At 45.0% G+C, this 26,715-nt stretch overlaps 1 protein-coding gene across 8 annotated transcripts in view; it reads left to right on the forward strand.

Annotated features, from left to right (window-relative positions):
- Positions 1–26,715, forward strand: part of ANK1 (ankyrin 1) — a 2,823,483-nt gene that overhangs the window by 768,910 nt on the left and 2,027,858 nt on the right. For all 8 annotated transcript variants that reach the window (XM_069617665.1, XM_069617670.1, XM_069617666.1 and 5 more), the window contains 2 exons: positions 24,902–25,000; positions 25,504–25,602. In XM_069617665.1, the coding sequence (XP_069473766.1) occupies positions 24,902–25,000; positions 25,504–25,602 (198 nt within the window). The remainder of the gene's footprint in view (positions 1–24,901; positions 25,001–25,503; positions 25,603–26,715) is intronic.

The raw sequence follows: 26,715 nt of genomic DNA on the forward strand, positions 1-26,715 counted from the left end.
GCAAAACGTTGGTTTAAGGTGTGAGTGCCTTAAAGTCCGCAATCTAGTATCCTTCTCACTGGCTATCCAGTTTTCAACAGCACTCTGATGAAAATTCGACCAGTATGGAGATGGTTTGAAGGTGGCTTGCGAGTTGGTTGTGCCCACCAGCTCGAGGGAAGAAGTCGTCCTTGAAGGGCTTCTCTGTCAAGGGAGTTTCAGGCAATTCGGACCTGCAGTTGGCCTTCACTGGCAAACCAACAGTACAGGAGTTGCAGCAGTTGTCTTCCTTCAGCTCGTCTTCGGTTCTTTCATTACAGTGGTCGACTGTGCCGTCCAAGTCCCAGAGACCTGCTTTACAACAGTTTTCTCCCATTCATTCCAACCTAGCTGTCACTCACCCAGCAGGGTGGCTGTCCTTGCCGGACAGTCAGCCAGCTAATCACGCCAGAGTGCATTCAGGTCTCCTAGGAGACTAAGCACAGGGAGTTTCGGGCACCTCCCTCACATCCTGTCCACCCCAGACACTCAGGCACCAGAATAGGGCTTCAACACTGAAGCCCGCAAAAGGCCAACAAACAAATGGACCAAACATGTTTTGGCACGCAGAGACAAACACTAGAAGGACCTTCCCAAAAAGAAACGGTGAAAAAAGATGACCGGAGTCTGTTTTTACAGAGATGTCTTGGGTGCCTGTCATGATGCCTACCCCCGGGCATCCGGATCGAGTCCATCAGCCCCGGGAGCAGGCATCCAGATACTCATTAAAACCTCAACAGCCCCGACTGGGGGCTGTTTGAATTCAGTCCTGGCGCCTTAGGCGCCAGGCTCATCATAGAAATCAGTCCTGGCACCATCGGCGCCAGGCTCATAGACTTTACTTACCTTATGCAGACCATGCTGCAAATGAGTCCAAGCCAACGTGAGGCCTGGATGGGACTATTTTATTACAGGGACTATTTTTCACTCGGGTGTGGTTCTGGGGAACTTCTTACCTGGGACTACTTTGCAGGCTATTTAAACCACACCCAAACAGCAGCTCATGCTTCGCGTTATTCTGCATCCAGCAGCGTGACGCTCACCGTGTCTGCTAGTCAGCATCCAGTCTTTTGCCACGCCCGCCTCCAATCCGGAGCTCCTAGACAAAAGGAAAAGAAAGGAGAAGAGGTTAGATCACGGACATTATTTGATCCCTTACCCGATTCCGGACCCAGCACATCTCCGAGCCTGGAAAGGACATTATTTCAGCACGCGTCGCTTCGCCAGTAGCAGCGCCGCGTTATACTCACCAGTCCACCGCATCTTTCGACTCGGCGCTGCCTCCATCATTTTCTTCTTCTAAATCCAGCACCTGGGGGGAAAACAAAAGGAATAACAAGGTGAGCCGAGAAAACCGACAAAGACAATCTCTTTGCCACCATAGGCTTACCTGCTTTACCACCGGAGATATTATTCTTTAATTCGCCGCATCTTCCTATGCCGCACCTATAAAGGGAGAGAAAACAGCAAGTTAAACTCATGCAACTTTTACCGAACAGTGTTTGGTAATACAGACTCTTACCTGAACGCCATCAGCTGCCTCCAGGCAATATTCTTTTGGACCCAGCTGCAACTACCGAGGGAATGGAACAAGAGTGAACATCGGACATATTGAACTCTTTGAACTTTATAGACACTGGAGTCAATATTCCTCCGGAACTCCTCCAGTACCTTCAACCCAGTGAAGTAACTGGTATCTATGCGCCCCTGCATGCCATGCAGGATGGAGAGCTCATCATTTAAAAACATAAGGTGAGGTTACCAAAAGGGGATATCGGAGGTGATTAGTGGGGAGAACGAGAACTGTTGGGGGGGGGCCATCACTAAAGTCCACGGGTGGCTAAATCCCTTTCTCCACTTGCAGGAGAATACTTCTACGAGTCCTGCAGACAAGATTAGGCGGGCCAGTCCAGACTGTCATCTCTACACTACGCATCACGTTGGTGGAGACCGCAGCTGTCCGGGTCCGATCGACGCCCCTGTGGGAACCAGGTGAGCGTAACAGTGCCATATTGAAAAACATGGCTGACCCGATTTTTAGCTACCGGTGTTCGCGGTCGGGAAAAATCATGGTAGTTTGTTCTAAAACCACTGCCACCATGAGTGTTTAGACCCAGGGAATGCTAGGCAACCCCTCCAGCACTCTATAGGAAGATAGTGTGTGCTGGGTCTATGAATTTAAAGAGACTAGCAAAGTCAATTTAACTTTACATTCACTGGGAGTCAGTAGTCAGTCCCAGAGAAGGTATTTAAACCTTGGGAAGTCTGACAGACATCCCTGTGCCGCTGCACCGAGGGTGCTGTGTGACACACAAGAAAAAGATGATGCCTATGGAGTTGTCCAAAATTCCATACCCAAAGAACACAAAAGTAAAACACACATCAAAATACATGAAAGAGTGGGAAAAAGGCTCACAATCTTTCCAGGTGAAAACAAACAGAAAAGACCTTTCTTCCAGAAGGATCACTCTGGCCCTCAAAAAACGGAAAACCTTTAACCATATCCTGGAGCGTAGATGGTGTTTAGACCAATCTTCACCAAACAGACTAGCCTACGCCTCCCAACTCAAACTGCATTGTGCAGAAGTCTGCAAAGCCAAACAATCCTATTACAGGAGAAAAATCTTCAAAGCTACACACCCAACCAGGGAACTCTTTAAGCTAATTTCTGAATGTAACACCCCTGCATGCTCCACCAACTCACCCTGCCACACACAATCCCTTTCTGACTCTCTTTCAGACCACTTCCACAACAGAGTCCCCACTTCTATCCTCTATTCAAATTTCGATCCCCTCCCCTCCCATGCCATCTCGTCCTCTGTAACAGAACCACCATCTACCCTTCCACTTTTCTCCTCCTCAACGCTCTCCACCTCAGAATTCCATAAACTGCTATCACATAGCCGTCCAGCAGGCTTCCCAGGAGCACCTGACCCCCTAACCTGCTAAAAGAAATCTTGCCATTCAACTGTGCTGGCAATCTTGCACGATTCATCATCAACTCTTCACTTACTTCTGGTATCTTACCAGCAGAATTTAACACCTCCTTCATTAAGCACCTCCTTAAAAAGCCCTCCCTCGACCTGCCTGACCCGACCAACTACAGACCCATCTCGATTAACACCTGTATGACCAAACTGGCTAGCGGAGCTGCTTACTCACAACTATGCCTCTTCTCATAATCTAACAAGATCCTAGACACTGCTCAGTCAGGGTTCATACCGTTACGGAGAACAAAATTCTGCTTAGTTTCCATTTGGGATGATCTAAAAAGACACAACGACTCAGATGGATGTGTTGCCCTAATGCTGCACAACCTCTCAGCAGCATTCGGTACCATAGACCACTCAATTTTCACAGAGAGACTGCACACTCTAGGCATCCGAGATCTAGCTCTGAAGTGGATATCCTCTACAAAAGATCACAAATCGTGCACTTTCCTCTGTTCTCCTTGGCACCCCTCCCAGTCCTCCCCAGGGTGCTGCAAGGTGCCTATCTCTCCTCTTTAACCTCTACTTGAGCCTGCTGCCCGCCCTCATTCAAGCTCACGATTTATCATGTACAACTACACCAACGTCACCCAACTCATCTCCAAAATCTCAAATAGCCCTTCCTCTATCTCTCCCGATCTCAGAACCTGCCTCTCTGAGATCGAACACTGGTAGACAACCAATCACCTTCTACTTAACCTAGGCAAAACCGAGATCATGCTATGCTGAAAAACACTCTCTTCCCTCAACCCATCCTCTGTCCCCCCTCTCTGCAACCACCACCCCACCTCTGATACAGCAAGAAATATTGGGTGCATTGTGGACTCAGACCTGACTCTGTCACATCACATCAGCTCTGTGCTAAAAAGCTGTTTCCTCCACATCTGTATCCTTCGCCGCATTTTTCCTTTCCTGACATTTCCACACAAAATGACCACCATTTTTACAATCATGCTTTTATGCCTAGACTATGCCAATGCACTATACTTAGGATCTCCTGCCTCGAAGCTTAGAAAACACTGAGTGCAAAATACTGCTGCAAGACTCTTCCTAGCTTTAGGTCCTAGAGAACACATCTCTCCCACCCTCCGATTTCTCCTTTGGCTTACGATCGGTTGGCATGCTTCCTTCAAATCGATGTCTATCACTCACGGAGCCTTCTACAATAAACAACCTGAATACCTGTAGCAAATGTTTCATTGCTACAGGCCGAATAGAAACCTCAGATCAGGCTCAGCACTTTTGCTCATAATTCCAGTGACCAGATCAGCTCTTATCGGGGGACACCTCCTTCCCAGTACAAGTACCCACAATTTGGAACTGTCTCCCTGTAAGCATCTGCTGCAGGAAAGCACTCAAAATCTGGCTCTTCCTCTTTGCACCCTTGCATAATCTGAGCCACTTGCACAGCATGACAAACAACCACCTCAATACACCCTCCACATTTCTGTGCCCCAAGACCCCTTTACACAACCTACACAACTCATCCATCAGCCTTCCTACTTAATCATTTCAGACCTGGCCTCTTGACAAGAGCTAGCGAATGACACTGAATGGCCTGTGCCAGTTCACAGTCCTGCATTTTGGGCTACAAGGCCCTCCTGCCACCTTGCAGAGGTTGATGGACAACGTCCTGGGTCCCTGCCATGCTTTTACTGGAGCCTATCTCTAAGATATTATAGTATACAGTTCAACCTGGAGGAAACATGCAACCTCTCACGGCTGCCTGCAATCAGTTGAGGAAGGTACCACCTAACAGCCAACCCGACTAAATAACCTCTCGCCCAGTCATCAGTGAAATATCTGGGTTTCCAAGTGACAAACAGTCATACTTCCCGAGAAAGCTAAGATCGTAATAGTTGAGCAAGTACCCCAACCTTTCACAAAGAAGGACATACAGGCCTTTCTTGGCTTAGTTGGATATTACCGTGGTTTTATACTAAACTTCTCAGAAACAGGACCCCTGAGAGACAAACTGAAGAAGAGCTATTCCAGCATCGTTGATTGGAAAAGCAATACCCAGAAAACCTTTATTCAACTCAAGATAGCCATGTGTAAAAGCCCCATTCCAATTATGCTGGACTTCATCAAAAAATGTATTCTTCAAACAGACACCTCTACTGTTAGACTTGGAGCAGTATTGCCCCGGGTAGAAAATGGGTAAGAAAAGCCGATAATGTACATCTGCCACAAACTCCATCCCAGAGAAATGAACTACCCCTTAATTGAACTAGAGGCCCTCACCATAAAATGTGCAGTTTATAGCCTGTGAAATTACCTGACAGACTGAGCAACCATGCTCATCTAGTCTGGATGGCATGGAATAAAGAGATGAATCTTCCTATCCTGAGGTGTTTTTTTTCCTAACAGCCATTTTCATTTACAGGAGAACACAAGGTGGGTACCAAACAAGCCAACATCGATTTTTTTCTCCAGATACCCCAGTCAGTTAGTCGACAGGGAGAGGTGAACAAGAGGATGATTTAGGAGAAAGTGTGGAGGTGTGTTACAAGGGCTGTGCCCTGGCCTTGTCAAGAGCAGATAGGAACCCCTATCAGCCTGAGGTCTGAGGCCTACCAGGAAGAAATCCTGAGCCAGTGCTACCATTGAGGTGGACTGTGGGCCCCAAACCTCCAGCCCCCAGTGCCAGCATGTATATCAACAGTTCACCTTTGTCTTAAGCCATGCCTCAGCAACAAAATACTTGTCAATGTTTGTTGGTTTCTCCTAGGAACATCCAAGTTCAAAGAAAAACCAGTGGAAAGTTTACAATGGGAAATCATATTAGTCTACAGACCAAGACCGACTACCAAGAACAAATCCCACAGAATACGGTATTCAGCCAGCACAGGAGAAGACCAACGGAGAGAGAGAGAAGTGGCGCCTTTAGTGCTGAGCAGCCTGAGATGCCTCAAGATGTCAAGGGGTAGACGCAGCGAGCAGGTCATGCCGCAGTGAACAACCCCAGACTATCGGGGAGTAATACAGGGTATATCATCCCATACAATACTTGGATTAACCTTTGGGGTCAAAAGAACTAAGGCCACAAACACAAACTCAAGCCCTCAGCCTCTCTGGCCACCAATACTGTTCTGCAGAAGACCCACGCAGCGAATGTGGGCAGAGCTTAGCCCGCAATTTGTGGATTTGGCCACAGACAACAAGTACTGCAGGGAGGCGGATAATTTAGCCAGGGACAGAGGCCCAATCCAGGCAGGAGGCAGCGAAAAAAAGACTCCAACAGGAAGCTGGAAATGTTGTTATTGGGGTGAGGTCAGAGGTGGAGGATATGGAAGACCAAGAGACCATTAGGAGAGAGAAAGCAGCAGTTAACTATAGAGGTGATTTTTGGCAAAGGTGAGGTATTGGCTAATGAGAGAATGTGGTATTGTAGTGTGAGTTTGCATATTAGCGTGGTGAGGGTATCTAGTATTTTCATCTAATGATTTTCCATATAAAAAATCTTTCGATTAATATTTTCCCATTGAAAATGTATGTATGTGTATTTGGGTGGGATTAAGGGTTAAAGGGTTAAATGGTTAAATCTGGAGAACGGGGGATTGGGGGGCAAACAAAAAATGTATTTGGGAATGGGTGTTTTAAAGGGCTAAAACCCAGGGGTTTGAGGGGGGCCCAATTAAAAATGTGTTTTTGTTATATGGGTTTTTGATGGAAAGTGGTATTAAACCACATTAGATGAAAAAAAAATTAGATGGAAAAAATTTGATGGAAAATAAATTTGATGGAAAAGATTTCATGGAAAGACTATAAACCAGTGGTCAGTGTGGTGAGAAAAGTGATAGGGTAAGGCATGATTGTGAAGTGTATTATACTGGGTGAAAGGAGAGTGTCTGAGTAGTAATTGGAGGGAGGAGTAGAAGTGTGCAGGAGGGAGTAGTAGTAGGAAGAAGGGATTAGTAGTGTGTAGGAGGAAGTAGTGTGTAGGTGGGAGTAGTAGCGTAGTGGAGGGACAAGTAACATCAAAAGGTGGACATGAGACTGTCAAGCTGGATAGAGCATTTATCAAGATGGCTAGAGTGCTGGCGCGTACGTGGTTTTGAGGTCCGTTGGACAGGATCCGCCACGATGCACCCGGGTACTAGAAACTTAGATGAGCAATGTAGAATTACCACCCTGTATTAGCCTACCCAGTATTGGACATAGGTGGCAGAATACAAGAAATGTCTACTTGCACCACAGAGAGGATTCCCCATGATTAAAGTGGTGCAAAAACAGTGCTAGGCACTGATAAGGGGAATCCTGATGTAACGTAATCCAAGGTAAATTCAGAAATCCCAAGGAGGCTTCCAAAGGATAGTAAATCATAGTAATGGATGCAAACGACAAGGAACTGAAAGGGCAGAGGAGCAACACAAAGAGTGCTAGTAAGGCAAAGAAACAACAAGACAAGGATTCAGGCAATGAAACAGCCAGCATGGATACATGGAGAAAAGGCAGCAGAAAAGTAGGAGCGGACAATAAGGTAGTTGAGACGCACAGAGCTGTGTGGCTGGCAGCTTTTATGCCAGCAAAACAAGGTAGCTTCATGTTTCTAGGCAACGACGGGCGGTGCATACGCATGAGTCTGCCTGACTTTGTCCTCCAATGTGTTCGTAACATCCAGGCAAAGATGGCTGACACCAGCAACCCCTGAGACCCAGGCACTCTGCAGGGACCTTAGGGAGTTGCAGAAGGCCCCCACAGAGACAACGGAGGACTGATCGGAGCGTCCCAGGTAAGCTGCGTACCCGCAGGCGCTACCAACCATGTTAATCCCAGAACTATGGTATAAGAAATTGACTGATTAATGTTAAAAGCCAATGATTTCAAGTGTCTTTCAATAGCCAGAAGAACAGGTTCCGATTCTTGAGTAATGGCGCATGAGGAAAATGGATTGCCATCAATAGCTCATTCCAGGGGGTCAGAAAGGGTTGCACATTAGCTCCCTGGTTATTCAACCAATATTTTTCTGATGTAGCCATCTTGCTAATTAAAGAAGGACTCCTTGCCCCCCAGATCGGCAAGGATCAAATAATTTCGCTTGCATATGCAGATGACCTATTGATTTTTGATAACACTAGGCTAGGGCTGCAACGGTCTCTAATTAATTTTGAAGCATATGCTAAAGCCAATGGGTTAACAATCAATCCTTCTAAAACTCGAATCCTATCTTTTAGGAAAGCGAGGGTAAAGACTTCTAGCTACATCGGTAAGTTGGGTGGGACTCCCCTGAAATTGGTGCGATATTTGGGGTTCAACTTCTCAGCCTACCCGGGATCTAAGGTTTTAATTTAGCCCATTTTACACAAAGCAAAACTGCTTGAAGCACAGGTGGTCAGGATTGACCAAAGGTTTGGTAAGTTTTCCCTGAAACCCGCTGTGATCTTCTATGAGAGTAAAATCATACCCAAATTAATTTATGGCCTGGAATTGCTTCCTGAGAGAGTGAGCGATACATTGAACCGTACATTGAACCGTATAGAAGCCGCATTTGGCGAAGACTGCTGGGTATGCCAAATATGATTCCGATCTCTGCAATTAGATTTGAATTAGGAATTGTATCAATGAGGGCACGGGTACAGCGGGCCTGTATATCCCTGTATTCTCAAAAATTAAAACTGGGATGCCAAATGCATTGTACCATCTGATGGGTAGAACCTGGATCTCTCGTCCACACTGATTTCCTTAAGGAATCGATCGGAGGCCATACTTGATTAAATTGGGAAGTCAATAGAGATCTTGATTTCTAACCCTATGTCTGTAAAACATGCATTATTCGACTTTGATTGGTGTCAAACTGTTGATAAATTTCACTCTTATTCCTATTTACTCCATTTGGATCATGAACCTAGAGCCCGTGGCTCACCTTCCAAGCTCATTCTACGATTTCCGGATAGACGGTACCGAGGTATTGTCCTAAAGGCCAGATGGAATATCCTGCATACTAGAGATATTTTAGTCAGAAGAGGGCAGATATCGGCGGATCAAGCTAGATGCAGGTATTGCCTGGCTAATGAGGAGTCCTTAAAACATCTGGTTATGGAGTGTGTGATATTACATCCACTCAGGGTTAAATACCTGGAGCCTCTCAACATTAACTCCATTATGTACGATGAAGATCTGGCATGGAAACGATGTCTGAGTATCCAAACCATTCATGAGTGCTTGGCTCTATCCAGATTTATTAAAAGTTTAAACTTATAATATAGAGTATATTTTTTTTCTCTTTTTTTGTTTTTCTATGAATTCATTAGGAAAGTTAATTCCTTGTCAGGTAGAATTTGTTAACATCTCTCTGTATTTGAAGTTTTTACTATGTTGGAACGGATTGAGCGTAAAGCATGGTTATTGGGATCACTGTACTTATTATCTTTGTTTTTTTATGTATTGCATTCTCTTTTCCTTTTTTGATTGTATTAATGGTGCAGATGATATGTAATCTGTTTTTTAATCTTTGTGCATTTTAAAAAAAAATGTTATTCCTTTTTTACTTGCCTTTCATGTTTTGTAAAGGTTTGAAAACCATATACTATAAAAAATAAAAAAATTAAAATAATGGATTGCCATCAATCGCTTCCACCAGGGCGGCATGGATTTTTTGATGTGCTTGTAAGCCATGAAGATCGAGGAACTGGGCATCCATATAATTACTGAATGCTCCAGAGTCCACTAGAGCCACAGTCTCCACAGGGCTGTTACCTGTGCCCCAATAAATGGTCACCCTCAAAATAAACAAGGCTCGAGGTTCAATGGCATGAACCGGATCCATGGGAAGAGTAGAATGTGCTGGGCTTGTTGTTTCCTTCCCCATTGACAACAAGCCCGTTAGTGTCCCCCTGACTTTGCTGGTCGGATGGGACAACGACTTAAGAAATGCTTGTCGTCCCCACAGTACAAACATAGGTTATAAGTTTCCCGTCTTCTTCTTCCAGCCTTGGACAAAGGACCATGAACTGCCCCCAGCTGCATGGGGTCTACCCCTGTATCACCTGAAGGAAGGGGACTTCTTGTAGAGTGAGAAAGAGAATAGACTGGCCTGCTAGTATCTTGTCTCCATCGATCAGTCTGTCTTTCGGTCAGACAGTGATCTATTTTGATTACTTGGTCAATGAGGGCTTGAATGGTTGCTGGTTCTGGTCCATGGACAAGCTCATCCTTAAATTCTTCCCTGGCGGAAAAGGGTCTTCTGCGTATCCTCTGGCCACTGGGCTTCATTTACCAGTTGACGAGAAATAGACGATCAACAATGGGCGAATTACTGCAAACATACAAAAACCATATCCCTATGTGCCCATTTCAGACTTATTCAATTCAAGATGTTGAACCAACTACACATTACTCCCAGACAAATTTCCAAGTTCGACCCTACCGAACCGCAAGCATCCCCCAAATGTAGCACAACCGAAGCAACAGCCATCCATATGTACTGGGAATGCCTGTCAATTAAACAATTCTGGACAGAAGTGGCAGACACCATGGAGGACATATTACACATGAACATTCCTCTCACATCACTGAAATACCTCCTGGGAGATATCGGCAAAGCTTCAGTTAAAGCCCGTAGACTGTTCGCAGTGGCGGGAGCAGTTGCTAAACGGAGTATCCTTAGAAAATAGAAATCAAAAGAACCCCCCACTCACAAAAGTTGGTTACTTGATCTAATCCACACACAGGAAAGTGAAGAGACATATGTACGAGGATCCAATCCACGTCTAGGCCCAAGGACATATGGTTCCCCCTCAGGGCATACTTACTGGCGGCAGAAGAAGAAGAAACTGAGAATGCACCAAGTCTCGCTGTCTAACTCATTGCGATGTATCCTCCCCCCCTCTCTCCCTCTCCTTTCCTAAAATGTCATCCCCTGCACCGTGTATAATATGACTAAAGATAGATCTTGCTATAACTGTGAATTGTAATACCCCTCCTGAACATGTGTTTCCCGTAATGTGTCAATGGCAGTATTAAATGAAGTTTTTTTTTTAAAACATACATTATTATGTTTGATGTCCAACAGGCGACTCTGGGCAATCGCAGCTTTATTGGGTGACTGAAAAGCCTCCAAGAACGCTTTCTAGAAGTCTGCAAAAGAATCAAGAACTGCACTCCTGGCAGATACAAATGGTCTTGCCCAAGCCAGGGCATTTTCTGTGAGGTTATTCAAGATATACCCTATCATAGCTCTGTCACTTGCACAGGCTGGAACAAAAACTGTACTCGCCAATGATTACAAAATTCCATAAGGGCACGAGCATCCCCATCATACTTCACAGTGCCTGAAGTAGCAATAGTGCTTTCTGCAAGTGGTGCAACAGCAGTTTGGGCCAAGTGTCCTTCAAGAGCTGATTTTCTTGTTTTAACGAAACCATTTCCTTGTGTAGTGCTCTTACTTCATCCGTTCATCCTTGAATGGCCTCTATATCTTCCAGGTCGGATGGTAGGCATCTCAATCTGAGAAGCTGGATAGAGCTTTTATCAAGCAGGATATAGCACTGGCGTGTACCTGGTTTTGAGGTCCATTGAACAGGATCCTCCATGATGCACCCGGGTACTAGAACCATAGATTAGCAGTGTAGAAGTACCAACCTGCATTGGCCTACCGAGTATTGTACATAGGTGGCAAGATACAGGATATGTCTTCTTACACCACAGAAAGGATTCCCCATGATTAACGTGGTGCAAAAACAGTGCCAGGCACTGATAAGGGGAATCCAGAAGTAAGTAATCCAAGGTAAGTTCAGCAATCCCAAGGAGGCTTCCAAAAGATAGTAAATCAGAGTAATGGATGCAAAGGACAAGGAACTGAAAGGACAGAGTGCTAGTAAGACAAAGAAATAACAAGACAAAGGTTCAGGCAAGGAAACAGCCAGCAGTGATGCAAAGAGAAAAGGCAGCAGAAAAGTAGGAGCGGACGACAAGGTAGTTGAGACGCACAGAGCTGTGTGACTGCCAGCTTTTTTGCCTGCGAAACAAGGTAGCTTCATGTTGCCAGTTATACGCGAAGCATATGCACGTGTCTGCCTGACTTTGTCCTCAATGCGCTCGTAATGCCCAAGCAAAGATGGCTGCCACCGGCAACCCCTGAAGGCTGGGTACTCTGCAGGGACCTTAGGGAGTTGCAGAAGACCCCCACAGAGACAACAGAGGACCTATCAGAGTGTCCCAGGTAAGCCGCGTAATGTCAGATGGCTGTATCCGCAGGTCCCTCCTAGGGTATAGCTGCCAAGCTCCCGGGCCTCATCTAAGGACCCTGGAGGTACGTGGGAGCGTAACATAGACCCACAAATGGTGAGAGACATTGGGGGGATAGAAGATTGAAAGGAGGATGGAGAAGTGGGTAGAGTCAAGGAAGGGGAGTAGAACAAAGAGTAGAAGAGGGAGAGGTGAGAGTGAGTGTGATAGAAGGGGGGCTGAATTCAACAGGATGGCAGTAAGGTAAGGCACAATTCCTAAATCCCAGTAGAACACTAACAACTGGATAGAGTAGGGAAAGTTAGGAATTCCCTGAGGGAGTTGAGTGAAATAAGGCATTCCTCACAACTAGGCGAATTAGACAGTATGGGTCAACCTTCTGGATCGTCTAACTTGGGGTCAGGGACGCCTGAGTTAAGGAGGAGGTGCAAAACAAAACAAGCGAGATGGGTATAGCCTTAGGACTCACAGAGATTTTAATAAAAACCCTTGAATCACCTTGAGATTTGGAGTGATCGTTGTGCCATCTGTGACAGTACCCATAGTCAACAAAATACTTTCTTCCTTGGATGAGGGGGACAAAGCACGTAATCATTCCTCAAAGCAATCCTGTTTGGTAATGTAATTGTCAGCAGCTGTGCAGGCATGGATGTATTGACCCCCCAAGAAGCCTTCCTCTTCTGTGGTATTTTCAAGACTTTCTCCTTCCTCATCATCAGATAAACCTCTGTTAGCAATGGAGGGTTCATTAATGGAACAAGCAATGGGCATTTGGTCATTATTTCCAAATCCTTGGACTGTGAATATAGGACTCCTAAGTGTAAGCCTTTTATTGTCGTGGGGAATTTTCCCACGCAGTCTGTAGTTGTCTCTGCGGCCCTTAGTAAGGGCCCTATTCAGAATCCGGTTCTGTCCTGGTCAAAGATTCCAAGTTGTTGCAATCTCAGGCCAAAAGGTTTATCAAAGTGCAGTTCTCTTTCCGAGACTTATTAATGCAGCATCTGTACAGGTCGGGTATAACTTGCATAACTGGGACGCTTTCGAAAAGTTTGGAGATCTGCTTCCTGCTGAGGAGCAGGAGCAATTTTCCTTTCAGTTGGCAAAAGGCAAAGGTGCGACTTTGTAGCAGTTGCTGGTCGCTAAAGACCTCACTGACACCAAATCCAGAGCTATGAACTCTTCTATTTGTATGAGGAGGCGTGCCTATCTTAAAACCTCTTTTCGTCATGTTGACATCCAGGAGAAGGTGATGTATTGTATTTACCGTTTGATGGGAAAACTCTTTTTGCCCCTCCCACAGATGATGTACTTCAAATCTGCAAGACTGGTGTTACTACAGCAAAGTAATTTATTGCCATTTCTGTACTAGCCATGTTGAGGTTTCAACCCTCTGCAGCTTTTAGAGCTTTTGAAGTGAGACAATCTGTGAAGAGCAAGTCTTCTGTCTCCTCTTCATCTTCTACTTTTGACAACAGGAAGACTAGATTTCTCTCAAGACCCAAGCTAGCAGCCTCCAACCAGGTCTCTGCTTCCAAAAGTTCTTTCCTATTTCCCTTTTCTCTCAGGCATCATGGATCCCCAGAAGGAGGAAGGCTTCCCTCCTTTTACGAAGCCGGGTTGAACATCACATAGGATCTGGGTCCTTTCCATCATCAGCAAAGGTCTGGGCTTGAACATTCCACGTCCGCCTCCGTCATCCTCACCATAATTTCAGAGGTCCTCCCCATTGCTTCTGCATGAGATTTTAAATCTTCTCTCCCTCAAAGCGAGAGAATGGACTTTAGAGAGCGAAATAGGCCAGGGATTCTACTCTAGTGACTTCACAGTGCTGTAGAAAACAGGTGAGACCGGACGGGCTAACAAACCAGATCTTGAAGTCCAATCCTGAGGCCTGGGCTGAGCTTTGTACTATTGTTCAATATGATAGCGACTGTGTGTTCCACCCCTGGGTGGTGGTAGAAGGCAATCGTTGTGCCTATTTTTAAGAAAGGCAATAGAACAAAGCCAACATACTACCGGCCGATTGCACTCCTGGATGTTGTTGGTAAAATCTACGCAACACAATTAAAGCACATGCTGCTATCTTGGATCTCAAACAGTGACCACTTTGATCCTCGTCAATCAGGATTTGTTAAGGGAGTGGGATGCAGACTAAATCTGCTCCTTATTAACCTAATGAAGATGGATGCTATAAATAAAGGTGGTAAAATATGTCTTACCTTTGTAGACCTGTCACATGCCTTTGACAGTGTGGATAGATAAGTGCTTTGGACAAAACTCAAGAACTGGAACTGTCCAGTAAGCCTATTAATGGCTATAAAAGATCTGCACACAAACACAGAAATAAAGGTTTGCCTCAATAGCAATGGCACGTTATCTCCCCACATTAAAACATTCTGCATGGTCAAGCAAGGATGTCCTTTAGCTTCAATAATTTTCAATTTATTTTTGTCTGATATTGGTGACGTCTTTGAAGATATCATTACCTTTAATCCAAAAATTCATGGACTTATTTGAGCTGCATTCTCTATGCAGACGATCTCGTCTTGCTGGATTCCACGCCCATTGGTTTGCAACAAAAATTACACGCTCTGGAACAATATGTTGCAAAAAACAGGCTCTACATCAATTGAAATAAATCTCAGATAAAATAGATCTCGGAAAGGGCGGAAAGGGAAACATTCAAATGGTTCCTGGAGAAACAACCACTGAGAAGTGTTATGAACACAAGGTATTCAGGCATGTGGATTATCTCAAGTCTGAACGATAGCATTTGGGCCGAAAAAACAAAAGCCAAATGTTGACAACTTGCAGTTCAAGCAGTAGCGCTTAACAAGACGTACGGCAGATTTTCATTGAGACTGACCATACATTTCTATAATCAAAAGGTTGTGCCTGCCATGATATTTGGAGCGGAAAATACCCTGGGGTGTTCTTCTTCTCTCTGGGAAACTTTTGAAAATATATTCTGGTCGAAAGTCTTGAACCTAAACAGAGGAACACCCGCATCTGTGATCAGATATGAATTGAGCTTGCTCTCTATCAATGCAAGAGTTATTTGGAACACATTGGCAATATATTGTAAGATGACTATGCTAAATGGCCCTCCGCAATTTGATATAGTACATAAACCTGTTGATAGAGGGATAAACAGTGCGCTCCTACTATGGGTAGAGCGATGTGAGGGAATACTTGACAATCCGAGCACTGACAAAGATATTCTTGGAAATTATCCGGATGCAGTAAAAATAAAACTATGGGATCAGGACTGTATCGACACAAGAGACCAAATAACTAAATACAAACTCATGAGAAATGTGCCGCAGAGGCGAAACCCCGTAACAAGCTTTGCAAATATCTGGAAAAATTTCCAGATAGACATAAGAGAAATCTGCTAATGAAATTTAGGATGAATCAATTTAAAAACAAAGAAATGATAACTTGTTGGCCTAAAAGTATGAACTTAAAATGCAGATTTTGTAACAAACATGATGAGACTCTTAAGCATCTGATATTGTTTTGTGCGGCATTAAGGACCGAAAGAACCAAACTTCTTGGACCTTTAATAACAAACGCTCCTTGAATGCAGCAGAATGGTGGCAAAATTGTTTCAATGAAACTGACAATAAGCTGACATTCGCGCTAATGTTCATGCTAGACATAATCAAGGAGCTCCTTTCCGTCACTATTGTTGGCTAAAGACAAAAGAAGTAAAATAAAGTCAGCTGACTGGACCAGCGAACATTTGAGATAAAGAACGGCATGAATAGAAACAAGAAAAATGTTTACATGAATTATGAAATGTAACTTACTTTTTAAGTTTTGTCTTCTTGTAGATGAAATATTTTAAAAGTGTACCTAAACAAATAAAAATAAAAAAGTGGCTCCTTACTTGCCTCATTGTACGTGGTTCTTGGACCTTCTCCTGCTCTCTTGGGGATTGCTTCATCTTCTACCCATGTCCGGAGATCTCATGGTACAGCAGAGAGTGTGGTTCTTCATCCTCGTGTACCAATGTTGAGCTTGAGAATTGGGTTCCTGAAGAACTAGACCTTGCCATTGCTGGAATTTCTGACTGGAACATCCTGTTCATGCAGGCCTTAGGAAGAGATTCCAAAAGAAGCCAATAAAAGAGAAATTGGCTAAGCTTCTGTTACTGGTCCTTATCAAAGGATATCAATCTGCTTAAAGTCTCATTGGACAAGGTTTTGTCTTTTATGAATTATTTAGCAGACACTGGCACCCAGGTCCAATCCTGCAAGCACTATTTCTCTTCAAAGAATGAAATTGTTTGTTACTCAACATTTGCAGAGCTTCTTCACCGTCACCCCCCTTTCAGGGAACCTTATTCTTCATGGGACCTTAGTGTGGTTCTGGCCGCTGTTATGTATAGGCCCCTGAACCTCTACATTCTTGTGACGCAGACCTTGTTACATGGAAAACATATTTTTTGGAGGCCATTACTTACATGACATGGGTACGTGAGCTTCAGACTCATTCTTCGGAAGACCCTTAGAGACAAAGTCATCCTCTAGAGTAGGCCAACTTTTATCCCTAAAATCTTATCTGACTCTGCATCAGGAGATTGATTTGTCGGTCTTTTATCCTAGACCTCATACTTCATCAGCAGAGAAGACTTTGCGCAGTCTCAGCGTGTCAAGAGCTTTAAAGTTCTACCTGGAAAGGACTAGGTATTTCAGGAAATTCAACCTCCTGTTTGTAACCTATGGGGGTCTTTCCCATGGAAACAGTTTAAGTAAAGCGACCATCTGAAGGGGGATAGTTTATTGTATATCTAAGGCTTACGAGCTTACTGGTCTCCAGGTTCTGGAAAGATTAGGTTCCCATTCTACTTGTCACGCTCAACTGAAAACTCCGCAGGAGCGATGGATTCTCTCGACCTCTGCTCTCCTATCCTCTGAATTCTGTTCTAGCTCCCTCTCCTGGGGTTCTTCCTGTAAGGGTAGATAAAGGACGGGTTAAGTACTGTGCGTGGCCCTGATAACAACCCCCCTCCCAACTTCCTGAGTGAGCGCAGTGTTTAGGGGCACACCTCTTATTTTGGTAAGGCGTGCTCTCTGTCCTGGCTCTGCAGGGGCGCTATGGTGCGGGGCCAGATGGCTGTTGTGCTGTATGGAAGATGTCCCCACTTGTGTGGTTTGCGGCGGAAGAAAAAGCGAGACCGCCTCTTAGAGTTTTTAGAAAGTTCAGGCGATCCGAAATAAGTTCAGGGACAGTTAATTCACTGGCCCTTATATGGTGGACGTGAGAGTTCAATGTCCAAGTGTCCTCGGAGGCCCAGTTACTTCACTAGGCTCAGGTAAGGCGAAAAGTATGTCCTTTGGGTACTCAAACCCAGAATTGTCTTTAGCGACTAATCCGTCTTTCTCTTGTCTTTTTCCTAACAGGTTTTGTCAAGAAATACCTCTGCAGAAAGGAATCCAACGAGCTGCTGATGCCAGATGATCCGAGTGATGAAGATTGAGCTGAAAAGACGATCAGACCTGCCGAAACAACAGGTGAGTAGAAAAACGAAGTTCGCTAATGCTTTCTGTTGTTTCCTTCTTTCAGGTGCGGAGCTCGAAGAAGCAAGGGTGCCGTCCGGCCGAGGATCGGGTATGCAGAAAGCTGTGGAATTGCTACGGAGGCTGAACCAGGTAAGCGCGTGCTCACTGCTACAGAGAAAACACACAAAGCAAGTCTTGCTCTTTGGGCTTGGCTTTTATAGAGAGCCTCGCACAAAGACTAGAGCGTTGCATGAAGTCCAGATTGGCACAAAAGGAATCCATGTAAATGGAACAGGAAGTTCCTTGCTATTCTATGGGGGGTAGGCGGTTCCTAATGGGGACATGGATATCAACCTGACCTTGCCCTCCAAGCTCTCACCCATAATGCTCCCCACTGATTTCTCTTTGTGCCATCATGAACTGGGTATGAAATCGACTGGACAGTTCGACCTAACCTAGTACCCATGACACTACTAGAGCTAAAGCAGCCTCATTGGCCTTTCAGAAATATGTTCCCAGAACAGACATTTGTAGATCCACTACCTGGGCTACTCCTAATGCCTTTGTGAGGCACTATTCACTACAGAAGTCATCCAGGAGTGTTTCTCTTTTTGTCTAGAAAATTCTTTGCCACCTTTTTGCTTGAACCCCTGCCAGGCATATGGTGCCTCCTCCACCCATTCCATGGATCTGCAAAGTCAGGGTCTCATACCAGTTGGGAAGGAGGAAGAGTATGACACTGTAGTACAAAACAGTTACAAGGTGATTCCGGTACTCTTAGTCCTTGCTCTCCCTCCTTCACAAGGCCCACTGTGATGAATCTGGACAATTCGTCCCTTCTCCTCAGAGGAGAGCCACCCCCTTTGAAGCTAGGAAGGTGAGCTCTCTATGTAAAAGACTCTCCCTAGAGGTCTGGGCAAGTGGGACTTCTTTAAAGTGGCTCCCCCCTTGGGGACAAGGACTCCCATTCCAGAATGGAACTCCACCATATGACTCGGATCTCGTCACCCTTAAACGCAAGTGCAGGGTGGCAGAGAGGAAATGGCGTGCCTCATGTATAGCCTCTGACAAACTGGCCTGCCGCCTGCTCCAAAGGCAATACCGTCTCTCCGTTCTCACTAAGAAGAGATCCCTTATCCAAGACCGCATCTCTGCGGCATCTAACAACTCGGCCAAACTCTTTAAAATCTGCAAGGTGCTTGCCAACCCAGCTGCTGTCTCTACCTCTCCTATCCCCTCCCAGGCCCTCTGCACTGCACAGGCCTCTCACTTCATCTCTAAAACTCAGGACATCCTGTCCTCACTCTCCTCCTTTCACCTCCCTCCTTCTCTTCCCATCTCTTCCTCTGGCCCTTCTGCAGCCACCCCTCCTCCCTCCTTCTCTGCCTTTCCCCTTTTTTCTGCAGACGAGGTTGCCAGACAAGTCCGATCTATGAAAGTCTCGTCAAAACAGGTCCACCCATGTTCCTCCAAATCTATCAAGGACCACATCGATGCCCTGGCTCCGGCCCTGGCTGACTTTTGCAACCACTCCTTCGCCTCTGGAGTCTTCCCATCCCCCCTTAAGCACTCCCTTGTGCACCCTCTTCTTAAGAAACCCTCTTCTGACCCCTCCTGCCCGGCTAACTATCGCCCAATCTCCATCACCCCCTTCCTTGGCAAGCTCCTGGAGAAACTGGCCATCTCTCGCTTAACCTCCATGCTGAATCTGTTGGAAGTCTCCATGACCATCAATCTGGCTTCAGAGCTGCCAGAAGCACGGAAACTGCTCTCCTGAACATCCGTGAGGACCTGCTCTTGAATCTCGACTCCAACACTCCTTGTTTTCTCATCCTGCTTGATCTCTCCTCTGCCTTTGACACTGTCAACCATGCCATCCTGCTCAACCGTCTTCGTGATAACCTGGGTATCACTGGTCAGGCTCTGGCGTGGCTGACCTCTTTCCTTTCCAATCGACCCTCCCAGGTCCAACTGGGGTCCTTCCTCTCTGACATCTTTTTCTCCACCTGTGGTGTCCCCCAGGGATCTAATCTTTCCCCCTGGCTGTTCAACCAGTATCTGGCACTCCTTGCCCACCGCATCGCTGCTCTCTGCCCCAACTTTCAATGTTATGCGGATGATACCCAGCTCATTTTCAGGCTACCCTCGGCCTCCTCCTCCTCTCCTTCCCTCATCTCTGACTGTCTGTCTGCTATCCAGGAATGGTGCGCCGCTAATGACCTCTGCCTTAATGCCAGTAATACTGAGATTCTCCTCATCGGCACACCCACTCCCTCCTTCTCTGCAGCTCTCTGGCCGGCCTCTCTTGGCCCCCTTCCTGCTCCTACCTGCAATGCAAAAAACCTCGGGGTTATCTTCGACTCCACACTCTCCTTCTCTCCTCATATATCTGACGTCTCAAAGAAGTCACACTACCAGCTGCACCTCCTCAGAGGTATTCTTCCCTTCCTCTCCTTCCCTCAGAAGCTCACTGTCTCCCGAGCCCTGGTTCTCTCAAAGCTGGACTACTGTAACAGCCTCTATCTTAATCTGCCTGCCTCCACTCTCCGCCCTCTGCAACTTATCCAGAACAGAACTGCGAGACTTGTCCTTGGCCTCAAGCCCATGGACCGAATCTCTCCAGGACTGAAATCTCTACATTGGCTCCCAGTGGCTGCGAGGATTAAGTTCAAAACCCTCTGCATTGTCCACAAGGCCTTCTGGGGCCTGGGGCCTAAATACCTTCAACTCTCTCTTCCTAAATATCTTCCTTCCCGAGCCCTTCGCTCATCCGTCTCCAACTCCCTCAGGGTCAGCCGCTTCTCGAAGCGACGAGCTGGGGGTAGATCTCTCTCCGCGGCTAGGGCCTCCCTCTGGAACAGCCTTCCTGTCTCCCTGAAACTTGAGGAGGACCATCTCCGGTTCCGGAAGCACCTCAAAACCTTCCTCTTTGCCTCTGCTTTCTCTCTCCCCCTCCCCTGCTAATTCTTGCTGAAACTGCACTGTATCTGCAACTGGGCCACTCTTACCGACCCCGATCCTGGGCCCTGCCACTCTCGACTTGCACTGCCTACATGGCAACCCCTCCCTGGCAATCCCTGCACTGCGGGATTGTCTCTGTATCCCGACAGCCCCCACTTCCCAGCACTTGTCTGCACTTACCTTGCACTTGCCACCAGCTGGCCCTCTTTATTTATTATTTAGTTATTTTTATTCTACTTACCTTGTACTGCACTTCCCCCCTTCCCCTTGCACCTTCTCCCTTCCCCCTACCCCTGCACTTGCGCGATCTGAATGACACCTGGCCTAGTAGGATCATTGTCTGTCTTCCCTTTGTTCCCCCCTCCCTGCCTCGTCGCGCCTTGAAACACTTGTGTATAGGCGCGCTACAAATGCCATATCATATCATATAATATCATGTCCAAATCACCTTGTCTGCATATATGAATATAGACGTAAAAGACTTGTATTTTTCCTCCAACCACAGAATTTTACAAAGATCCTTCTTTACCTCTTTTGGCCATAGGGAATGCTGAATACAAGCTGAATGCCATGGTCAACAAAGAAGGACACTGTTCAAATTGTTTCTGTGATGTGTATAAGAAGAGGACGGATTGTAAAGCAAAGGGAGACGCCTATGGAGGCAGTGGGACTGCTAGGCAGAAGCAAGCCCCTGCAGTGTTGATGTTCTGGAGGGAGTAGCCACGCTGGGCCGCAAAGCCAGCAGAAGCAAGGAGGGCAAGCAAAAGGCTAACCAAACGCCTACGTGCTGGTATTCTATCTGACCTAGAATCCCAGGCCGGTACGAGAGCAGAGACAGAAAAATACCTGTCTCGTCTGGTGGCGCAGCCAAACAGAACCTGTGATGGCCCGGGATGCCGCTAACAGGTGCCAAGACCAGACCATATGAGGGGGCGCGGATCCCCATGATCTGTGCATGTTGGATCGTAGCTTCCGAGATGCTTAGCCACAGGGAAAGCCAACGAGGTTTCAGGAGCCTGAGAAACCTGACAGACGACATATTGCTACAAGGTACAAAGCTTGCGAATAAGAGCTGGGGAACACATCCCGGTCATGGAGCCTGAGAAAGCCAAGTGTGCAAATACTCTACAAAAAGGGGCGGAATAATATGAACGTTGTGAAAAATCACTGAAAAAGCTATTCAGGTTACCGAAGCCAGAGAAACCTGAGAGTAAAAGAAACCTCTGAAAGGGGGACTGAGAAAAGTACTAACGCTGTGAATAACAGCTGGAAAAAGCTATTTGGTTACAGGAGCCTGAGTATGCAACTAACACATGAAAGGGGGAATGAAGGAGGTATGAATAAATGAATTCAAGCTAAGAAAGTCAGAAAGATTATAAAATCTTGAACAACCAGGGTTTGACTATCACCCTATCCAAAATAACTTGTGTGGAAGAAAAATAAGCTGTCTGAGGGCTAACAGACTTTGGGGAGTCCCAGCAACTCGAAGGAGGAAAGGACGGAATTTTTTTTTTTGTGTGTTCTCAAGCAACCCTGGAGAAAGAGAACTGCTTGCATCAAGAAACAGTTTTCTTTATTAAAAGGAGAAACTGCAAAACTTAATTTGGTTTTCTGCTAGGAAAAAGGAACTTGGGAAGACTGAAAACAAGTCAAGTATAAACTGGGCCAGGCAGAGGCCTTGCTAAGGCTAGTATCCAAACCCTCCCATGCTCTGTGTACCGAGCCCCATTCTAAAAGCCTGAATGTGACAACACCTTCTTTTGTTGAAGATATTTTCCCATCCAGCCTGTGGTGCAAACAATTTCAACGAGTTTTGAAGGGGGGAGAGCAAAACTAAGAGTACCAGAATCAACATGAAGGTAATTGTTTCATTTTTCATCATGATCTTGCCACTGAGTTTAGCTCCTGAAGCCACACAGGACGACCACCTGAATCTTCCAGAAGAATGCATGGTAGTCCTCAAAGAGGCCAGGAGCCCTTTGACCAGGTCCCCAGACACCTTGAAGTGGAAGAGATTCTTCCTTTGGTGCCAAGAGAGAGGAGCAGATCATGTACATCTCTTTGTCATTGCAGCCTGCAGAAACTGTCCCTCTAAAAATACCAGAGAGGAAGGAGTTTTAGAGGGCTTGAAGAAACTGTACCCTCCTTTTAGATTGTTAGAATGCTGTCCTCTCTAAATTGATGGGTCCCTATTCAAGGCTATGCATAAAGCAGACCACAAATATTTAACTTGGAAAGTGGTTTGTTTGGTGGCGATTATATCAGCCAGAAGAGTTAGTGAGATTCAGGCTTTTTGTGTAGAGGATCCCTAAATGGTATTTACTAACCAAAATGTACACCTTAGGACACAGTCCTTATTCCTTTCGAAGGTGGTTTCTGACTACATATTAAACAGTCCATTTATCTTCGTAACTTTATTAATAATCCCTCCTCTCTGGCTGAGAAATCTTATCACACTCTAGATGATCTTGATCGAACAAAAAAAGGGGGAACGAATAGATCACTAGATATTTACCACTGGGGAAGCGGGCACCACCTCTTTGTAATGTGTGAGCTACACAATTTATAAATCAAGTATTTGGACCAAGCAGCTAATCACTGTTGCAGACAGTGAGAGATAAATATATGCAAACTGAGGCAAAGGGAGAAAACCCCTTAGTGCTGTCTGTTCCCCTGCAAAAAATGCAGCTAATTTTTAAACAAATGATTTAAGCAACTACAGTATTGTTCTGAATAACAAATAATCCTCCAAAAAAACGGATGTTTTTAAAATACAAGTTTTAATCAGGAGACGAAATAGGAGAAGGTGTGGATGTGCAATGCATTTCGGACCATGAGACGTCCTTTGTCAGGGACCACAACCATCTCCTTTTCTAAACATCAATCTCAGATGGGGAGGTCAAAACTTACATCTCTGAAGATGAGCACTGACCACATGTACACACTTCTGGTCAAAAGTTATATAGGAAGGCGGCTGCCAATAAGTAAAGTGTGTTGCTGGAAGCAGTAGACGATGCTTTGTGAACTGTGGCACAATAAACAAGGGCCATCCTGACTCTAAAATGACCACAGCTAGTTGGATACTGTCCTGTATTCTGCTCTGCTGCCAGAAAGCTAATACATCCTCCCCAAGTAGGCCAAGTTCCCATTCAACAAGAGGTAAAGCAGCTACAACGACTCTTCTAAGAAATTTCCAGATGGCAGAGATCTGGAAGGCAGCCACTTGGAAATCGGTTTATAATTTCACTAAACATTACTGTCTAGACTCCTATTCTAAGGCAGACACACAAATGGGGCAGGCCTATTTAAAAAATCTGTTTGCTTTACTGCCTTAACCTATTGGATTTTTTATAGTCTTCTCTTTTCTTCTATACTCTGATGTCCCCATCTCCATACAGTGACGTGGGCTTTCAGTGTTTACAATTATCAATGAAGATACCATGACGGAGAAGGGACAATTACTTACATTTAATTCAAGTTCTCCATCACAAGTGTCTTCACTGGATTCCTAAAAAACACTCTCCGTGGACATCAGAAAAAGTGGTTTGGTTGAAGACAGCCTGGGTATCCTTTACTCATGCAGGGTGTAAAAAATAACGGTCTGTAACTGCCAGTAACGTGCATGAAGGCAGCCAGGAAGTTTCCTTAAAGCAACAATATTTTCCTTTCTAGCTTACGTTACCGAAACTACCTTTCTGGACAGCTAGTACTTTAGTTATCCATCTTCTATTCCTCTATGGTTTCAGTTTTTTAGAGAACGCAATGGAGATCTTCGTGCATGTGCTTTAAATAGGGTAAACGTCAAGTACCAACTAACCAGATAGTTTTGTTAATTTCATAATGATTCACGGCTATGAAAATGGCATTTTTTTTTTATAAAGAAAGTTTTCACTTGATATTAAAATATAGTTCAGAGTTCTCGCCCACAGGTGTACATATTCAGTGTTTACAAATTCAACAAGGATGTCCATGATGGAGTATTTGGATAACATGTACTTTACTTTCCCTTCTCACAGCTCATTTAGGACAAGTCCATAGTGCATGTTTTGACATTCAGAATATGCCATGCATTTTCAGCAGGCCATGCCCCAATTGCTGTATGCCAATCATATCATTCCTCAAAAAGAATCTTTTTGTTGTTAATGTGTTGTGTTGTATAGACTTATTCGGATTTCATTTTATATACATTCTGCCTGTAACACATACATATATACATGTATTTTTCCTTTTTTCAAGAATGGGATCACGCCTCTACACATCGCCACTCGCCGGGGGAATGTCATTATGGTGCGATTACTTTTGGACAGAGGGGCCCAGATAGATGCAAGGACAAAAGTGAGTGTTTAGGAGAACTTTACACATGTAAATTAATCATATCCCTAATTAGCAGGGTGTCTGTTCGGTAAAACGGTGCATCTATGATGTAAGATTGGATAATTATTTACTATAATGGAAAGGATTTTGGAGCTTGCAAACAGTTCCTCATTGGTAATGGCTATATTCACAGTGGTTTGTGGTGTTGCGAATCATGATTTTATAGCTATGTTAGATATGTTTTTAGGGATTATATTATTGAAAATTGTAGACATGAGTCATTTAATTAAGTGATTATAGTGCCATTGTTCTTTTCAGTGTAAAGAACCTCTTCTTTCATCTTTGTATTAAGCTAGATTTATGCCGACGTGAGGCATCTTTTCACCTTCCTTTTCAGAAATCTGCAACATGTTGATTTGTGGATTGAAGTTAACCATAATGATCCTTGTGTCTTGTTTCCATTAAAGGTGTAGAGGTATGGTTGACAAATAATACACTCATTCCTTTATTTTATTTTCTATTAGGATGAACTAACACCCCTTCACTGTGCAGCTCGAAATGGTCATGTACGGATCTCTGAGATTCTTCTGGACCATGGAGCTCCGATTCAGGCAAAAACCAAGGTACTTTCCCTCTATGCACAATTCAAGGTTCTTCCATTTCCAGATAAAAGACAGGGTTTATCATTTTATGCAAAAGAACATGGAGTTTTCTATTCAGGAAACATTCAAGATACATCTGTCTCCAGGTAAAACCCAAGTTTGTTCCACTCAAACAAAAACCAAGTTCTGTTACATTCAGGTAAAATCCATGTTATGCCTCCTCCAGACAACAAGTTGTGATATGGCAAGTCAAATCTTATTCCAAAAAACTCCATGATACATCCAGTTCAGACCTTATACGAGTTACATATTGTTCAAAATGGATTTCCAAAATCAGCCCAACGGGGAGGATTTTGGGAGGCCACCCCTTTATGGTGAACAAGGAAGACACAGAGAGGTTAGCCAAACCCAATCAAGTTAAGGTAGCAGAGCTGCAACACTTAGGGCCTCATTCTGAGGTTGGCGGTAACCCTGTAACACTGTTTCCGCCGCCTTACTTACCAGTGCCATCGGGACATTACAAGTCCCGGCGGCCCGGTAAGTCGGGCAGCGGAAAATGTTAGTCCCGATTCCCTTGGAGTCCCATAGGACTCCACGGGGATGGTGACTTGGAAGCACCGGCACCTTTCCTAACGGTGTTGGTGCTTTTGTGACAACTCTGCTTTCCGGGGCCGTTGGGACCAGCACCCTTATTTCCGGACCGGCAGACTTGTAATGAGGCCCTTAGTCTCAGGAAGGGTCTGAGAGTGGTCTACGGCTACAATTAGTCCACACAGAGCAACACCAATAATTCTAGTTAAACAGGTATGTATAATAATATGCAGTTGTTTATTTCATCTTTGAAATATACAAAAAGCAAGTCAAAACTTGAGTCAAATATTGTCACACCAATACTAATAAAGCAGGTATATACATTCACCCTTCCAAGATATTGAATAGCATTTGATTCAATTGCGAGTGAAACACAGGGAAGTACTCAACACATTAGAAATGGAAATAAGGAAGGGAGCACTGTTGTTTAGCTACGAAATGGCTGCTTGAACGAGTAGCTCCACTCAGGGCGACATTCTGAACAATTCATTATCCTTACTGGTGCCAGTTCACACCTGGAAAAGCTGAATTCTGCTTTCTGAA

This window comes from Ambystoma mexicanum, chromosome 10, assembly GCF_040938575.1.
Source record: "Ambystoma mexicanum isolate Mex_15411 chromosome 10, UKY_AmexF1_1, whole genome shotgun sequence".
Classification (NCBI taxonomy): domain Eukaryota; kingdom Metazoa; phylum Chordata; class Amphibia; order Caudata; family Ambystomatidae; genus Ambystoma; species Ambystoma mexicanum.